Source organism: Vidua chalybeata, chromosome 1 (assembly GCF_026979565.1).
Source record: "Vidua chalybeata isolate OUT-0048 chromosome 1, bVidCha1 merged haplotype, whole genome shotgun sequence".
Taxonomy (NCBI): domain Eukaryota; kingdom Metazoa; phylum Chordata; class Aves; order Passeriformes; family Viduidae; genus Vidua; species Vidua chalybeata.
In genome coordinates this window covers 111,225,839-111,245,667 of record NC_071530.1, presented here as the reverse complement: position 1 = coordinate 111,245,667, position 19,829 = coordinate 111,225,839, and the positions used below count along the sequence as shown (strand labels likewise).

General features: G+C 38.1%; 1 protein-coding gene across 2 annotated transcripts in view; it reads right to left on the bottom strand.

The window, feature by feature from the left end:
- SPIDR (scaffold protein involved in DNA repair) overlaps positions 1-19,829 on the bottom strand; it is a 195,817-nt gene that overhangs the window by 117,016 nt on the left and 58,972 nt on the right. For both annotated transcript variants that reach the window (XR_008429959.1, XM_053938390.1), the window contains exons 7-8: positions 17,811-17,911; positions 4,561-4,780 (exon numbers count right to left, since the gene is read on the bottom strand). Coding sequence is in view for 1 of the 2 variants with exons in the window: in XM_053938390.1 (XP_053794365.1) it covers positions 4,561-4,780; positions 17,811-17,911 (321 nt within the window). In the remaining variant the exon portion in view is untranslated. The remainder of the gene's footprint in view (positions 1-4,560; positions 4,781-17,810; positions 17,912-19,829) is intronic.

The window sequence follows — 19,829 nt, the reverse complement described above, 5'->3', positions numbered from 1 at the left end:
TTGTACATAAATTTCTTCAGAGTTTGCCTGCAACTTCCACCATTGGCCTACACTAAAGGACTTAAGATACAAGATTTTATCCCTGTACATCAGCTGATCTGTGGCAATGTTTTGTATGAGTTATTCTTCTTGGCAGTAAATAATTCAAAGTCTTTTAAAACTCCTTCACTGAGGAGAGACTGAATTTAGCGTTATGCAAACAGAAATGAGAAGTCCAGATTAAACACTTTCTCCAGGCACTGGAACACTCAAAGTTGAGTAATTATGACTCCCCGTGGTTTCACAGGTTAAGAGAAACTAAAGAACAACTTTGAAGTTGCTTGTTGATGTCACAGATTTAAGTGTTTTATGTACTTGCCATACCAAGTTCCTAAAATAAACTGTCTCAGAGAAGGTGCATGGGGAATAATAGCTATCCAGCCAAGGATTTTGTTTTCTGCAGTGTTTTCAGGCAGTGTAAAACAGAACAGAGTGGTTATGTCCCCTTCATACTGCCCCTGCCCCCAGTAACTAGCAGCACATGAACCTCCTGAACTAGAGGCTTCATACCAGACATTCACATTCAATAGGTATGGATCGACCTCTGAGCCTGTCCAAATCAAACGTGATCTGTGGTTTAAACTGCTATTGCCAAGAACGCTATTAATATCACATACTTCTAGTAGTTTTACTTCAGAAATACATGAAAAACATTTCAAAGTTGTTAAACTTACTGGCAAGGGAAAGAATTCTAACCAGCACCATTTTCTTCAGGTCAGTTTATCTTGAATATTAACTAGTAGGCATATCTATGAGCAGAAGACAGGAGTATCTAGGGCAAACAATCTATTCCTCAAGCCTTGCAGTGTCAGCAGTCAAATGAATCCTGAAATCTCTAAAAATACCAACTCTCATTACTTTCTGTTAGGTACAGTACATTATTTCCATAATATTTACAGTGAAACAAACAGAAAAAAAAACAAAAAAACAGGTATGTTGAAGCCATAAAATCACCACCAGTGGAAAAGTGGAAGACTTTGTTTCCACTCTTTTGTGTCTTTGCAGGCAATCTTTACTTTTTGCTGGATATGTATTACTGCAAAGTGAATAAAGACTTAGAAATCAATTTAATTAAACTCAGTAATGAACTTTTTTCTTTTCCAGGTGTTAAAAACACTTAATGATTCAGATTTAGCTTGTAAAAAATTATGAGGTGTTCATTTAAAATCTCAATCCAAGAAGTTGCTCAGGTACTGCAAAGAAAACCAAAGGCAAGCCTACACAGGCAGGGACAGGCAGGGCTGAGTTCTTTTGCCTGTTTTGTTCCCGGCTGGCCAGACAGAAACCAGCTCCAGCCCAAAACACACAATCATTTTCATGTGATGTGTCCAAGCTAATAGGCCTTCTTTAGATACAACACTGCAATAATACTTCCACATAGCCACAAGATCAGAGCAGGCTCCTGTCAGATGTCTCAGTGGCCAGGCAGCTGAGCTCTGTCCTGCACCACACACGCTGGTTTGAAAGCTTTTATCACTTTATGGGGGTTGCTTTCCCTATAGCAAGTGACAATTCTCACATCAAATCCCTTGCTTTTAAGATTGTAAATCTGTGCCTTAAGGCAGTGGACCCGAAGAAATTAATATCTAGTTACAAAGAAATCTGGGTTCAGTCCTGGTAATTCTTGCCCTGACACAAAGTTTCTTTGAAATCCAGTGGGACCGTTCTCATGAGCAATGTCCAGTGGTTTCTTACAACCAGCCCCCTGTCAATATTTTATTTTTGAAATTAAATTGCTTATACTGCAGTGCTGAAGTTTCATGGGATTCTGTATGCAAACAAATACCAACAAGCATATCAGCACTTCTCTAAACACTGCTTCCTGAAGTACTTAATGCAAGTCTACTGCTGGAGATGTTTCACATACCAAGTTATGTACTGAGTTCACAGCACATACAAGTACAGTTACAAAAGCAAATTTTACAAAGGCTCCAAAACGATGTGTTCAATTTTTGACATGAATAATCACCTCCAGGAGTGAGCAGCCTGTGTGTCTACATCTTACTTGGTCGCCTGGTCGAGAGCAAAAAAGCAAAGTCAGAATGTAATTCTGGGGTTTTATTTTGAAGGTAATGGGACATTTTGCTCTCAGGACACTACAGTACCAAAAGCAGGCCACTTACAAAACACCCCATCTCATCCCATTCTATCCTGCCATACAACTGTCTCAAAATACAGGACAACAATGTGCAGTGTATTATGTATCCCAAAACCACACAGGTAGTTCAAGGATTGCCTCTCCTTGCATCTACTTTATTTTTTTTGTCCCTTTTGCTTCTGACTGATATTAATAAGATTCATAAGATGTTAATAAGATACATAAATATGATTTTTTCACCATGTCAGGATTAGATTTAGTTAATTTGTTTTTTCACTAGTCACACATTTGAATTGACAGACAAGCATTTGAACAGAAATGGCATTTGTTTTTAACAGAAGTACAAATTCAATGCAGAGTAACACAAACTACATTTCAGCATTCAGAGCTCTCAAGTAAGAGTTTAAGAGAATAGAAGCTTGGAACTGTGATAGAGGAAACTTCCACTAAGTATACAAGTCCAATTTCCAATTAATGTAAACTAAAAGTGCCAAATTATAATCTAAAACAAAAACATCCCTCATTCTCTCCCCTCCCTGCCTCCAGTAGTTTAACAGTATCCAGCCCAACTTTTTTTGAAGTTGGTTAAGTAAACAATGAGACAACTGACATTAAGATAATTTCAAAAAGATAGAAAATAGGACTAGAGATGAGGTATAATGCAGTTTTGCTACAATTAAGTGATGTATTTATGAAGTGCATTGAGAAACATATAGGTAAGGAGAGCAGCTGTGACAATGCAGATGTATCCTCTGTCCAAACATTATGGTTTCATGAAATTACCTTTTTCCTACATGAAAAGCACATCCTACTAAATAAACATATATATTAAAAAAAAAAAAATAAAAGGCATAATTTCTAGGAAGAGAGATAGCTAGCTATGAAGCTTCCTAAAGAAATCTCAGTTTACATGCATAAAGGAATGAGCTTTGTCTCCAGAACATCTTAAAATTTAAACAAATGAGAAGACTACACTAGTACAGTTGCAGATGCCTGTAGTCTGGAAAGGATCATATCAGTGCAGATTTACATCTTCCCAGAGCAAACATGAAACAAGCTGCAGCAGTCCAAGACTTACACATGCTAAGCATTCTACAGTAACAGGTCAGGAGAAGAAAAAAGGAGGAAACAAAGAGAAATGTTGAATCACAGCCTACTTAAAAACAGTTTTTCTGGTACAAAAATCTTCATGTAGGTTAAGGTCTACACAGAAGGATTCAGCTGCATAAATGCAAAACCTTGTGGTTTAAAAACGATAGAGGAAACCTGAAGAGAAAAACGGAACTAAGTTTGTAGGAGAGAGAAACAAGAAGAAAACAGGAAAACAAAACCAAGTGTAAAGCAAGAAAAAAAGCTTGCAAAGGAAAAGATAAATGAGAACAAAAAAAGGCAGTGAATCAGAATCATATCAGACTAGGACTTAATTAATATTGAACTTCATTTTCCCTTTGCTACCCATCTATTTACATCTAAACTATCAATAGTTGTATCTGCAGCCATAATAAACCCCAAATAAAATATCTTCCCTTAGTTTTTGAATTGCATCCAAAAAGAGTTAAAAACATTTCAGAAGCAAAAGATTACAAATTGGGGAACTCAGAAAAGATTTGCAGCTATCAATGAAGATAAAAACCAGATACAGACCTTTGCAAAACAGGAAAAAGTATTTTGCAAAAGGATATGGTCAAACATGAGAGGCAGCTGGAGGCTAAAACTCAGGTAACGAATGCTGAAATACATAAGAAAAGTATTTTCTCTTTTATAATTTGGGTGGAGGGTAGTGAAGAGAGAAGTAATGTTCCCACTTCAAAGTTCCCCTAAATTTTTATGAAGGGGAGTCTTTCGAGCCTTCAGCCACTACCAACCAGCTGCTTTACTAGAAATCTCATTATTTTTTCCTACCCCTTAAAATTCAGGTAAATAATCCAATTCAGAAAATAATCACAAGCATAGACCAAACATTTTGAAGAATTCCAGAAAGGCTTGTGCTGAAGAGGAACTCAGGGAACTGAAGACTGAATGCTACACAGTTAATAGAGACTTTTCCACTGAAATATTATACCCATGCTCCCAACAACAGATGAGCATTCCTGAACTACTTTGCTTACCAGAAAGTATGCACTTTATTGGCCTTATCATTGATAAGACATTGCTCAGGCCTTCCTAGTGCTCTAAACATGAAAATATTAAGTGAAAATACAACTGAAGCCCTGAGCAACACTAGAGGCATCATGATACACATTTAGTTGTTATCTGAGCTGTCTTGAAGGTATCTGTCAAAGTCTCTCAAGCCGCCAGAGACAGATGACCACAAGAATGCCCTGTTCTCCCGTTACCCCCAAGGTTTTTCCTACAGCAGTGCAGCCAGCATTCCACTTTGTTCTGCAGTGCTACAGCAAGTGTGGCCCCTTCTCCTTACTCACCATGGGGGATAGATGTGGATGACATCCTGTGGTCTGCTCTTCAGGTGAGCTGCTGTCTCTCTTGTGAAGAGGACTTTGAGTATTGGTTCCTCTGCATTGATGACAGCATCCTCAGGTGAAAGTGTAGCAGGAGACTGTTCCAGCTGCTGGCAGATGGCAACTTGTATTGTGCACTCCTCAAATATTTCTAAGATCTTCACAATTAAAACACGGGATTTATCTGTAAAGAAAGTGAAAATGAAAAATAAAAATGCAAAGCCTGGATGAGGAGAAAGAAAAAAAAGTTCTGGCACTCTATAAAGATGTGCATCCCTCTGTGCTCTGCACATCTGTCCAACCGTGATAATTCCACATGAGTAGAATATACAGCCTTATCAAAAGACCTATGTTAAGCTCTTGCAGTAATTTTTGTTTTCTCTATAGATACTATTAATTGTAAAGAAAAAAGAATCCCACCTGCACTTCTTGCAAATATCAATGAATTCACAAACTCCCTACAAGAAGCCTTCTCCCACCACACCTGAACTTTTAAATCTTGCAACTCAGTGACTTTGTTCAGTCTTTTTTATTAGATACTGCAAAAAATGCATTTATTTAAAAACAGAATAATCAAACACTGTGTTGAAAGTGAAGTTGAGTTTGCCCTCCTTGACCTTTCTCAAAGCAGCAGCTGTCAGGAACCAAATTAGAGGAATACAAAGCATCCAAAAGCTGATGATTCACACTGAGGGACAAATGTGGAAAAAGGAGTAAGATGCACTGCCTAAAAATAATTATTGCAAAACTGATCATCCATTTTATCAGTAGACAAGTCAGGGTAGTTGGAAGGCTCTGTTGTTTTAAAGCAACACGAACAGATACAAGCATCTACACAGACTGATTCTTAGCACTTTTGCCTCTGCTGAACAAGAAACAACTTTGCACTGAAATGAAATTACCCCTGGGTCCTTTTGCACTCTGCACAGGGCAGCAGCTACTCAGACAGACCTTGGTCTGAGCTGTAAGATTATGTAAGACTTATTCTCATTCTCACCTAGCCTTACTCAGATCTGCACTCCAGTCACTGAGGGGAGAATTGGTGTTGCCCTGCTAAATGCTACAAGCATTTAATGGGGCAGAAAAGGGTCCCAGAGGACAAGGGCAGCAGAGCCCCAGTTTTACCCTTTTTGATTTACAAGTTGCATTGGGAAAAACACAACATCCCAAGAAAAACAGCTGATATAAATTATTGTCTTCCCACAGCAAAGAAGAAACAGCGGAGGAACAGTGAACGTGATATTGGAACTTAACAGCAGAGCTGTACTAGTTATTTGTTTGTTTATTTTAAGGCTCATTTCACAACTGTGGATGTTTTTCCTCTGGAAAATAAATCAAAATATTTTAGTTTGAGTTTATGAGAAACTTCAAAAAAAAATTAACCCAACCCTCAAGAAACCCAAACCAAAGAAACTGGGCCCTAAAATCTCAAATTTATTCAATAAAGTTGAATTATACAAAAATAAAATGAAAACAATTCTGTCCCTGTTTTTATTAAATTTCATACTGAAACTGAAATAAAGCGATTTGGAAATATAAAACTAAATTGTTCTCAAAACCACTTTCATGTGAACCCATTTTTCATCACATGCAACATGCTTCTGCAAGCATTCTGCTTCCCCTGAACTGGTATTTTCCAGAAGGGTTCCACCAGACAGTCTGACACAAGATGTACATAAGCCACTTCTGTCCAAGCCATTACAGCCTGACCTCCTTTTCCAGATCTGAGAAGTAGGAGAATGAACCCTTTCTGCCAAGTCCTTTGAAATCGACTGATGAAGAGAGATGGTTGTCCCTGCTGCTGCTCCTCACTGCTGTCACCTTCTCAGAGAAAGCTGTGACATCACAGTGCCACTGTAGATACTCACTACACTGTGATAATGTTTGCTTATGTGAAAATTCTGACAAGGGTGAGCACTGACTAGTTTTCTATGCCTGAAGGGAAGGGCTTAGAATATTCACACTTGAATTCTGTTTTGCTTGACTAGCTGCAGTTGTGGTCCTCTGTCAACCCCAAGTCATTTGGCACACATAAACAAATTCTGCTAACCACAAAAATTCGCATCCTTTAAACTAACTAAGCATTTACCTCTTCCCTCTAGACATACAGCACAATTTGCATTTACATCCACTTTAAAAACCAAGTCACAAAAAAAATCAGTCTCAATTTTCAAACACACCAACAATTTATTAAAAAAAAGTATTAAGACAGCTTATGAGAGGGACTGCTCATCACTTCTGAACCAAGCATTTCTTACACGCAGAATTTTATGACAATTCTTACTGGTCAGCAACTTACATGTTACTCATCTGATACAGCAGGTTGAAGACAATGAAAGACAGCCTAATAACATTTTTCTTTTAAATACCTCTGACAGTAAAACAGTTAAAAACACTAGGTAAATCAAGAACTGTATCTGTATGAAAGTTTCTAAAAGACACTGGAGTAAAAAATATCCTACCACGACACCAGAGTCTCTTGCAAGCCTAAAGCTGGTGGAAACATTGGGAGCTGATTCTAAATGAAGCAGAATGCTTCTACACTAAAAGCATCTCAATTTCAACCTGTAGCCAAGTCTCACACTTGGCACACATGCACATTCTACAGAACCACAATCTATTTGTTTATTTAGATGCACAGAGATAGTTTAGTTTAATTACTATGAAATTATTATTACTGCTGATGATAGTGTTCTCTTGAACAACATGGAAAAGCACTTTGCATTGCTGGCACATGATGAAACACCAAAGTTCAGAATGTAGCTTCAGTTTTAATACATTTGGCTCTTGTATTGTTATGTCAATCAAAAATAAATCAAACATATGTGGCTGCACACTGAAGGGCAAATTTGTGGGTGAGGAGACAGGCTGGATCACTGCAAATTCTACAGTTTCCAGAGTTTACTCGTTTGTTCATCCATGTGAAAAGCTCACTTAGGGTTTTGCATTGTTCTCCTTCACCCTTGGATAACTTACATAAATTCCCACTTGCTTGCTGAAGTTATCATTCACTTACTTTCATTTGCAAAGCAGAATTAAAGCTCAAGAAATTCAAAAATACAGATGTGCATGTTTCATGTCAATACCTAGTAATCTTAAATAAGGAAGAATACCTTACAATTGTATGCATTTTAAAAGGCGCAATCAATAACTGTGATGCAATTGCACCCATTCCTACACTGCAAATTTCTTCATTTCCCATTCTGCTGCCCAGAATACTCATGGATTTCTTCAGGGTTAGTTTCTAGGAGAATTAATGAGCTAATTCAACTAACTGCAAAGCCACTTCAGGATAGTTTACTTACTTCAAGGTAACCTCTATTCTCCCACTGAAAGACAAGTACACATGCACACTTGCTGAGAGTGAGCATACAGCTGCCTGGATGCATTTAGAAATCTTCCATGAAGCAGCAATCAGCAATTTGAGGACTGCTTAACAAAGCTCTTATAGAATCATAGAAGATCTCAAGTTGAAAGGGACCCATAAGGATCCTCAAGTCCAACCCCCTGCTCCTCACAGGATCACCTAACACTAAATCATACAACAAATGTTCCTTGAAATGAGAGGCTCAGTGCTGTGGAGAGCCTGTTCTAGTGATCGACCATGCTTTCAGTGAAGGACCTTCTCCAAATATTCACTCTGGTTCCAGAGGCCTCTGCAAAGTGAAATGCTAGGGGAAGATAAAGATGGAAACCCAGATCAGCCTGACCAGTGTGAAACACAGCAAAGCCCTGGGTGCTCTGAGCTCCGGTGACAGAGTGCTGCTGCAGCTTACTGGTCCTGGAACACAGCCTAACATGGACAGCTGCCCTTTCCAGCATCTCTCCATAGCCTTCACAGAGTCAGCTGGAAAGTGAGAGAAAACATCCACTGACACAGGATCAAGGATAATTTGAAATATCTGGCCCCATGAGTAAAAACAGAGAGTTTATTCATCCCAAGGGCATGAAGTGTAATTCAATCATTGATACACAAGGCTTAAGGTGCCACAAAGAAAGCCAGAAAGGCACTGATAAATCTGTCTGAGTATGAATTTTGCAGAGGTATTTGAAATGTACAACATGTGCCCTCTAAAGAACACCATCAGAAAGGAGGGGATCAGCCACCAAGGCTTGCAATGCTCCCTCACATCTCACAGAATTCTCCATAAGAAGAGAAATCTTCACAAAGACATGCAGTAACATGCTGGCTGCTACTGAATCAACATATTAGTCACAGAAAGGACAGTGTACAAGAAAAATCAGGTACCAGTTAGGAGCTAGATTAGTTAGATCACCCTTTGCAGAACATCACTGTGAAAATGCCACCCTCTGAAAAGCAACAGACAGAAACCATCACTAGATGGACCATGATAAAACAAATTAGTTCCTTCACACTTTGCAAGTGGTCCAGAAGGAGTGAAATCCATTAGAGAGACTGACTGGTGGGAGGAATGATCCTTTTAAGCAGGGAAGCATCTTTGGTGAAGCTTTGCTGTAATTGGTAAGAACGTCCCTCACCTCTCAGACAAGAAACAAGAAGCTCTGACAAAGATGAAGAAATCCTGATCCAAACCTGGGAAAATGGAACATCAACCTCTCACTGCTACTATTAGCAGAACCTTTGAAATCACAGGGAAAGGTCTTTTTGGCAACAGTAGTAATGCAGCAAACCTGGCAATGACCTTGGGCATAATTTCCAAAAAAGCCTAATTAATGATCCATAATTGTGTGATCAAAACAGGTCTATACTGAATGCATGGGTTCAGAAAAACAACCAGTAACTTTTTGGTAGGAGAAAAATTTATTTTGAACTACTAAGAACATAGACAGTAATTCTGGTTTAGAAAGTCCCAGAAATCTGTGGGAGGTATTTGGGAGAATATTTTGGGAAAATACCATCAAGTGTTAGCCCTGTTATTTTTTCTAGGCATTTTTGTAGCTCTTGTCACTGCCAGAAACAGGATCCTAAGCTAGAGGCACTTTGGTTTAACCACCTAAGAGATCTGCGCTGACATACACAGCTAATTATTTAATTCCAGGTGTCCTCTGGGATGTTGGTTTCTCCCTCCAATTTGCAACCCAGACATGAAGTAGCTCAAAGATAATTCCAGTGCCTGGGAGATGAATGAACAAATTTCACACTGAATGCATCAGTTTCCTTGGGTACTTATTTTCATTTTTTAGTACACAGGGTGATGCTGCCCTTCAGTCATATACCGTGTCATACACCATGACATCAAAATGCATTTTGACGCAGTCCTTTGCAGATGTTCTGCATTTACTCTGAATTCCAGAAGGGTTAAAAAGAAACAAAAAGGAGGGAAAAAAAAGAGGAGGGGGGAAAGGGCAAAAAAAAAAGCTCTCCATTCCTTTGGAGCTCACAGACCCTGAGGTCTTGAGCCCTTTGAAGACTTCAGATGACTCTACAGTCTCCAGCAGACTGAATGCCCTTAATATTCAGACCTAACACAGCGGCTTCACAGCAGACACATATATTTAAGCCACATCAACACTGAATGTACATGGTCACAGATCATGCACTGGCCATGCCAAGGGCAGCCTAGGAGCAAGGCTAAGAAGAAAGCCAGCCTGCTTTGATTCTCAAAAATCAAAAAGCAGTTTGGAGACAAGAGAAGGAAAAAAAAAAAAACATTGAGGAGTGCAATTAAAAAAAAACAAATGTTCAGACATTCTGGCTTCAGTGCCTGAAATACAACTCTAAAGTTTGTTTTAATAACTCTGTAACTACCAATAAGGAAGACAAATGAGGAGGAAAATATAGAAATTATGATCTCTTGGGAACCACATATTTTATGTTTCTCTAGTGACACAGTGACAGGAAGCTGAACACACTGCAAGGAGAGGATCCATGGCACTTGATGTATGGAAATGCATCAAATGTCAATATCAGTAAGACCACATGCAGTTTCACCTCACTCCAGTGAATTTTGCTAAAATGCTACTGTTCAAGTGTTCCAAAAGAGCACCTGTAGCCTTAAATGGAAAGTTCTCAAAGGGAACTAACTCTCTTTAGAGCTGGTCAATAGAACTTCAGCAGCAGAGCAATCTCTACAAGACCTACAGAGTGAGACAAAGTGTTTCAGGACAGCAAACTGAATTCTGCATGGTTTGAATGTGTCAGCTGGAATAACCAGTGCACCTCCCTGCAGGTCAGACCAGCAGAAGTAACAGCAACACCACCACATCAACAAGAGCAAAACAAAGCCAAGTTTAGTCTGTGACAGCAGGTACTCCTGAATTTTTCTATTTTCCATTTTTCCTGAAAATATAAAAATCTTGCCATGTTTTAAGAACACATCTCACCCACAGGGCTGAGGGATGTGATGTGCCCATCTGAATATAACTGAATGTAACAATCACATGACACAAGGCAGAAATAAGTTCATAAAGGCCACAGTGCCAATGCAGAAAACAGGGAACTACAGCAACATAGAACACATCTTAGAAACAAAAGAAAACTGAAGCTTAGGAAAATGCCAAGCAGTGAATGGCTCTGCTCCACTGAGTATTCCAGAAAAAAACCCAACTTATATCCAAGCATAAAGAAGAATAGAGTGGAAATTTTTACTATTGTGATAATAAAAACTCTATAGTAATAAGGACCATATTCATACCTACAAGTATTCATGTGAACTATCATGAAAAGCAAGACTGACAAAATAAAATTCCTCAGCCACAAGCCTTACCTCACAAGGCACATGGATAATAGAGACCAAGCAAGCACAACAAAAGGCAAAAGGAAGACTATTTCACCACCTTCCTTTTAAATCAGTTTAAAAATTACCCTTATGCAAGTAGAGCTTTCTGAATAAAGCCATGACAAACTCATAAGAAGACAAGAAGACAAGATGAGCTTGCTTGAAGCCACATTAGTATTTGAAGAACTGCTAACAAATAACATGCTTTGTGCAAAAATAGTGAAGGCAACTTGTTCTTACCAGCTAAACAGTCACAATTCTTTATCTTAGTGATATCTGAATGATATGGGGAAAGGACAGAAACTTTTAAGAAAAACAAATTACCATTACTTTTGCTCAAAGAACTATCAAACAAACAGTATACATGAACTGCAGTTTAGAAGCAAAACTTACTGTACCTGACATTTCTAAATGCATGGTGGAGAAGTTAAGTTATACTTTCTCTTAACTGGGAAATTCTTTAGAAATATGTAGTATGCAAAATACAGGTGTTACACACAAGTCAAATTTCTACTAATCCTAGGTAAAAGCTTTTATGAAATAAACTTTCCCACTGAAAGTACAAAGAATTGTGGGCAATTAAGGTTGGGAATAGTACTCACTGCACAAAGAATGAAAGCTACTCTTTTCCTTTGGTTCAGATGAATAGGTCAAATACAGATTATGGAATTATAAAGGAAACAAAGAAAATTCCACTTCATGCCTTGTTTAATAAAGCAAACTAGCAACACTCTTCCAAATTTATCTCACTCAGTTATTTTTCAAAGGCATTATTTCATCCCAACATAATTTAACTTCTAATTGTCAAATGTGGTTCCAAAACTGCAGTTAGTAGACACTCTCCTGGGACATCACATACTATCTGCAGTGGAAGAATAGCCAACCACTTTCTGGTTCAAGCCACAAAGTTTTACTTTCATTCTTAAGCATAAAAAGTGTAAAATGTCAAATTACAGGCATACATCAAAACAACAACGTTCTTTTGCTTGGCATCCCATTATTGTTCTTCCTCTTCCCTCATGTATAACCTGCAAGCGCAGGCATAGCAAACTCAGCAAGCAGGTAGCTACCCAGCAGACCCTTGTAATTCAAAGTCAATGCTGAAAACCAGGGCTGGGTTTCAAGGTTTTCACAGCCTGTACAAAACCATCTGGTTGTTATTCCGCTCTATACATGTTGTTATTTTTCCTGGGCTGGTAACTTCTGAAGCCATTCAAGAAGATCTTTCTCAGAAACACACCAAGTCTCTCATAGGCATGATGGCTTCTTGCCACATTTATATAAATTTTTAAAAGTCTGCTGAATTTGGCTGTGCTTGAAACACTACAAATTCTTTGTAAGAGCATATGTAAGCTACTTGAAGAGACTATGCATGTCATTATTGTTTCTCATAGGAAAACAAAAACAATACAAAGAATTCTTGCTTGAAGAAGACAAGTTTACATTTGATTTTTTCGTTTCCAATGCTGTAACAAGTTCAGACAGTTGGCTAGGAAAAAAAAATGGCAACTTGCCATGTCTCTAATTTATAGTATTAACTCTTAAGTAATAAAACAAACTATCAAGAACTAAGAAATAAGCAACAACTAACAAATCTCAGATTTCTGTCTTTTTAGAAGAATTTTATGTAGTAAAGAAAACCCTGTTAAAGGGCTACCCATGTTTTTTTCATCATGTGCAAGTTTCATGGCACTCAAGCTGTCAAAATAATTTCTTCCCATCTTAACTAGTCAATGAAACTGGAAGAGAGGGAGAGATTGTTTATATCCTCTTCTGTAAGCCTTTCAGCCTTCCTGAAAACGTGTCACATGAAACCTTCTCCTCATCTCCAGGGCTTCTCCCTCCTCCCCTCATGTATGCCTTCCATTTGCCTCAGTAAACTGAAAATTTGTTGAAGCCCCTTGAAGGTCACTTTTCCCTGACAGGAAGGAGCAGTTTGGAAGGAAAGATCTATGATTTTGTTTTATTGTCAATTTACTACTCAAGTTTGGTTGTAACACAGTCATGAATCTTAACATTTGATCAACAAATACCAAATCTTGCACCAGATTACAAATGCTAGAGAATAAAATGCTTCTGCATTTAAGGTAAAGAACTGTTTTGATGACAGCTGCAAGACAAACAAAACCAATAGAAGGTAGGATGTATAGAAATCAGCATTTCAGAAGTTATAATAGGAATCTACATGAGTTTGCTTTAAATATTATTAGTGTCCCCTCCTATAGACAGGAAGGTTGTCTGAATGTAACTCAGAAAACCACTATTTTTTCTTCCAGCAGATGTTGACAGGAAAAAGGTTTGGGTTTTTGTTGTGGGTTTGGTTTTTTTTTTTCCTCTCTCTCTCTCTTTCAGTTGTCCAGATCTCCTCTTTGCCCAAACAGGAAACTTCATGGGGAAGTTACAGCACTGCATACAGAAAAAAGCCTGCAAATGGTTTACAAGCCCTTGCACAGAGTACCCTCAAACCATCAGCTTGGCTGATCAGAGGCTTGCTGTTATGTGGCCTGCACCTCAGACCCCCTTTTACATCTTGTGAAGAACAGAAAATTTTGGATTTGTGGCAGAGCCTGACATTTGCCTCTGCTAGAACTGAACCACAGAAAGCATCCAACCAATGCTGTGTGGCACGGGCAAACTCTGGTATTCCCTCCCTTCAGGCCTCTGCCTGGTATGGCCCCCTTGATTTACAGAAGTGGGATTCACCTTGCAGAAACCCATATCCTTAGTGAGTGCCTATCCCAACACAGGGACCGGCTGTAGAATGCGTCTCTGCCCCAAAATCTGAGAAAGCACAAAGGTTTCTTCCACCCTGCAGAATGAGTCAGCCAAAGTGAGACCCTATGCACTGCATAAACACCAGAAAGTGCGTGCTCTCTGAAAGGAGGTGCTCTCTTCTGGGCAGTGATTCATCCCAGTGACCAAGAGGCAGCCAAACCACAATGGTTACTTACAGAAAGGGGTCAGGGAGGTAAACAGACAGGATTAAAAAAAAAAAAACAAAGCCAAAAACTAGGGGGTTTTGAGTAATATGGACATGGATACAAGCTAAAAGTAAGCAACAGTAAAATAAAGGCATAAAATTCTGCAATATGAAATGTCTAATGGGGGTGACAGCTGGAACTTCTGGAAACATTTTTCCTTAAATCTCATATGTAAGGAAGACTTTAAACCAATCTCATTTGAAATTGCTCCCCGCTGCTTGAGCAATGAACTTCTGGTCTGCATGTCTATAGGATATCCAAAATGATGTGACAGCTCTCCTGGCAACTAAGTTACTTCAATCCTCCACATTAATCTTCAGGATTCTTTAGTGACTCAAATGAGTTTGTTATTTGAAAAGCTCTTTCCTCTAATTCTGCGCTGAAGTCAGAAACAGTCCTGGAAACAGTGTGGCTTAGAAATGTTACTGGGCAAAACAGAAGGGAAACAAAATTCAGGAAGATTCTTAGATTAGTGAGACAGCCTTAACTTGAACCTGAAGAGATGAAAGCTGAAAGTGACATGCATTTGCTGTGCTGACACTTCACATTCCTGACTAGAAGCAAAGAGAAGGTTATCTAGTTACATTAAAATTTCAACCATTCCAAATTATGTTCTCCAAACCAAACACCAATTTCATTTTGGTGATACAAAACATTATGGCCGTTCTAAGAATACAACTACCAAAAATAAATTTTGCTCTAGATGAAAAAAGTATCCCCAAAATATTATCACAGCTATTTTAATGATTATTTTATAATCATTATACTTTGGAATAAGGATTGAGAATTGGAAGTGAAATTGAAGCTGTGAAGTTGCATTCCTAAATTTATGGCATGTTCAGCATTTTTCAGAAATTGTAGCAAATACTTGCAGGGTAAATGAAACAGTAGTTTGTCCTAAAGACTTCTTGTACATTTTTTGTTATGATGGAAAAAGGCATATCCCAGAAACAGTTCATCTTCTGCCAAAACTAAATCATCTTAATTCTCATCAGAAATCTTTAAATGTACTTAAGAATAGAGTAAGGTATTTTTCCCATAGCCTTTTTTCTCATAAAATGCTAACGAATTCTGACTCATTTTCAGAAAGAAAGAAGAAGAATCAAAGAAAGGAATTCAGCCAGGGGCAGATGTTTAGCATGGAATATTTCAGCCTAGAAGTTGGTCTAACAAAATGGTGAGCAGCCAAACACAAGGTTTTGTAATGACACATGTGAAACCAGGACAAAAAGAATATTAGCAATGTTGGAGGTCTGTTACTACAAAGTGCATTAAAAATGTTCATTTTATTAAAAAAGGCAAGCCTATTCAATATCTATTTCTGTTCCATATTTGAAAAGCAGCAAGAGGATGTCCTCATACCACATAAGAATGATGAAGTAACCTCTCATGGTTTTAAGTAAGCATGCCTGTACAATTTTCAGCATAGCATTTCTGAAAAGAGCTGGCTAAAGACATCTCTGGTTCCCTGATGTCACTTCCTAGAGTGCATTCAGATACTGGTGAAATTCCAGAAGACTGAAAGGATGATGATATTGTGCTACTATTCAGGAAGGGCAAACAAAGTGGCTTACAATAACTGGAGAGCAACTAGCCTGACATCACATCTAGGCAAAGTGGCTGGAAAAATAAGTAAGGAATTAAGGTCAGAAATACAACGTACTATTCCGCATGGGTGGCATTTTGAACACACAGCATGCAAATGGCCAAGGGATGTAAGCCCTCTAAAACTCCAGTGAGAAACTGAGACCAAGCTTTAGCCAACAGTTTGGTGCAACTTTAAATCATACAACCTTCTTATGAAAAATCAACGATTTTCAGGATGAGTAATGCACCCTTTGAGCAGAATGCAAGAAAATTAAAATCCTGAGAGTTAACTTTGTGGACTGCAGTTAGAGCTTTTTACCAGTGGAGAATTACAACTGAGTAACAGCAGCTCCAGCAGGACTTGCAAGGAAATACTCATGCTATTGTTTCATCAGTGACATAAAGAAACTGTGTGAATACCACAAACTCAAGCAAATCTATGACTAAAAGAGGACAGGCTTGAACTATACAATGATCTGAACTGCATGGTTAGCTGGACTACCTAAGTAAAATCAGCCACAATACACTACAAATACTTCCCTGTGTTTAGGCAGAAGAAACAGAAAGAGTAATTGGAGAGTGGGAAACAGCATCTCAGAAAAAAATAGCTATAGAGGTTACAAAATCATACTGGACAATCAATTCAAAGTGAAGCCCCAGCACTGTGAAGCTGTGACCAAAGCCAAACCAGACTCAAACAGTTATCAAAGGCCTCGAATATCATGGAGGCTGAGAAGTGAACTGGACCTGGCCAATGATTTTACTGAGACTAAACACATAGAATTGCTGTGTATTGTATGAAGAACACATAGAATTGGTATCCTTGTTCTCAAGACCCTTCTGAAAAGTTCGAGATGTACAGTAAAAAGCCATGAAATTCACTTGAACACTGATAAAAATGCTTTAGAGACCCTTAAAGAGCTCAGTCTGTTTAGTTTATGAAAATTGTGAGGAAGCAGAGGTTTTGCTATGCAAGTGCCAGAAAGGGAAAATGTCACATACTAAAGAGCTCTTTAAGGGAGAAATAAGAAACAAAAGAGGGGAACTGAAACCAGACAAATTCAGATTTGGAAGAAAAAAAACTTTAAAAATTTGGGAGCATAACTGGGGACAAGCTCTCAAGGTAAATGACAGATTAACTTATCCTTATATTTTCAAATTAAGATCAGAGGACTTTCTGAAAAATAAATACAAGTTAATATATGCTTAAAAACAAGCAGTTGGCTTAATGCAGAATAAATGCTTGACATTTTGTAGACTATAGTCACACACAGAGAAGTTGATTAAAAAACGTAACTTCTTCTTTATACTTAAACTCTATAAATCCATTATCTCTCAAGAAACACTCCTGGAAGGTGGTGCTATCAGTCACTAGTAACTAATTTGCATGACTCCTACTGTTTCTTTTTAAGTGATGTACACACTGTAGATGTAGACCCTTCACACTCATTCACAGTTGTGCACTATTTGTTCACACTTAGTGCCACTCACAATTTCAGCACTTATCCATGAATTTTTATCCATGTTTGTTTGTTGTCAAGAAGTGATCACAAAGCAAAAAGAACAAGAGGAAAGGTTGATTATAAAGAAAGAAAAAAAAAACCAAAAAATCTGAACACCAATGAATTAAAACTTGAATTGTCCTACAACCTGCTGAAAACACTATTTTTCCATGTGATGCTGGAAATCAAGGAGCTGAGAAGAACTTAGATGGAGGCTACTCAAAATATATCCTTTACCTTATACATTGAAATGATGACTGAGTTGTTAGAAAGCTTCATATTTACCAGAAATGCAATTATTAGCTCAGAAGAACATCACTGTAGCATTAAGTCCAAGTCAGAAAAGACCAGCAAATAATATAAACTTCACTTTTACCCCTACATAGGCCACAGATACATGTAAGTATAATGCTTTTACAGTGGTATTGGGTTATGCTTCTTACCTGGGGGGATTTTATCATCTGAAAGACACTGGTGCCTCCAAAAGCTAATGGCAGATCTTTCTCTGTTCTGGAGCCGACATAACCTCTCAGCTAGCCCGCCTCTGCAGAGAATAAAGGAATGTTCAGTTTTGCCAGGAATCAGTATTTGGTTTGCCAAATGACAAGCCACAGGACAGATGTAAATGTATATATATGTATGTATGCTTTGACCCTTAGAGAGAGAATCATACAGTAAAATTACATTTTGTAGATTAATTCTCCTAATTTTGAGTTTTCCAACAACAGAGTTACTCTCAACAAAACATAAAACATAAGCCACAGGACAGATGTAAATGTATATATATATGTATGTATGCTTTGACCCTTAGAGAGAGAATCATACAGTAAAATTACATTTTGTAGATTAATTCTCCTAATTTTGAGTTTTCCAACAACAGAGTTACTCTCAACAAAACATACACCTAGGGTCAATACATGCAACAAAACGTTTTCAGTATCTGGGTGTTCAAAATCTTCATGTTTTCAGTCCTGTCTCCACTACGAGGAGTGTAAAAAAGGGTTCCTAACTTTCCCTTGCACTTATGAACAGATCCTATTAGAGACCAGAGACAGTTGCAAATTCAAAACAAACCAGTGTAACCACTAGTTATAACAGGTTGGATTTTCTTTTCCCTCACAGATTTGTTTGTCTGTTGGCAAGGAGTGATCACAAAAATATTCTTTTACCCATACTTGACCCTATGATTCATTTCACAAGCTGGGTCAAGTGTGCAGTTTCAGTGGTCTGAACACTCTCCAAGACGAAATTAATTTAGCATTCCCAAGGTGAGGAGCAGAGGAGTGGCATCTAGCACAAATACACTTAAGGTAACACTAAAGCAATTCCTACCCTTGGATTCAAAGCCAGAAGACATAATTTCTCACTTTTAAGAACAAGAAGATGTGTGTGTTGGAAGCTGTCTTTGGGCTACTACAAAGAGCTCTGGACTACTGTGGGAGTGTTTGAGCATTTTTCTTTGGCTTCAAAGAAGTTATTTGCATAAAGACTTACTTCAGTCTTTTATTGCAGTGTAAAGTTTCTCCACAAGTACTGAATATATTAATAAAGATTTCTACTAAGGTGAAATGTGTCCTTGAGTTAAACTGGTTTAGGAATCAACAGAGATAGCATACAACCACCTTATGACTGTTTGTGCGCATGATGAAAATTTTTTGGCTTAGTTTAAAAAGACAAATAGCTTGGTAAAGCTCACATCATAAATGTGAAACTGGGAAGACACACACCTGTGGAAACTGAGAAGGAGCTAAAAAGGCCAAGCAGGACTTCAGGTAAGTTGTTAAAAAAAAAAATCTCTCTTCAGTTACCAGTTATTAAGCAGTTTCATTTACAGACAAGTCAACACATTATATAAAAAGTAGTTAGCAGTGTCAGCTGAATTTTTAATGAACAACTATATCCTTTGCAAAATTATAATCATCACAAGAATTTTCAGATGCAATGGCTAAACATCTAAGTATTAGATCACAGAATAAATTCTGAACTACAAGAGCCTTATTTAAGCCAAAATGACCTATAGAAGTTTTGCAGTTCACATTGCTACATCTCTGTGGCATGCAGAGAGGAAAGAAACTCAGAGGAAGAAGATCCCCAAAGCCTCAAAATAGAGAACCCAGACTTAACAAGCTATGAACCCACACTTAACAAGCTATGAACCCTACTATATTAAGAAGGAAAACAAACAAAAATGTCTAGAAAATATTGGGCTCCAGTAAAGTTCCAGGTAAGCTTAACAACCTTGTGTTTAATCCTGGTTTCAACAAGGACTTTAAGACAGACAACTAATGCAGAAGTGCAAAGGAAGCTTTGGTTCCAGGAGCAGCACAGTCAAGCACAAAACTTCATACAGGATAACCTACTCTGCTGATAACACTGTTAGTCTACATTTCCCCCCAAACCTGAGTACTGAAGCATTACCACACCACAACACTTGTGGGCACACAGTTCTACAGACTCCAACA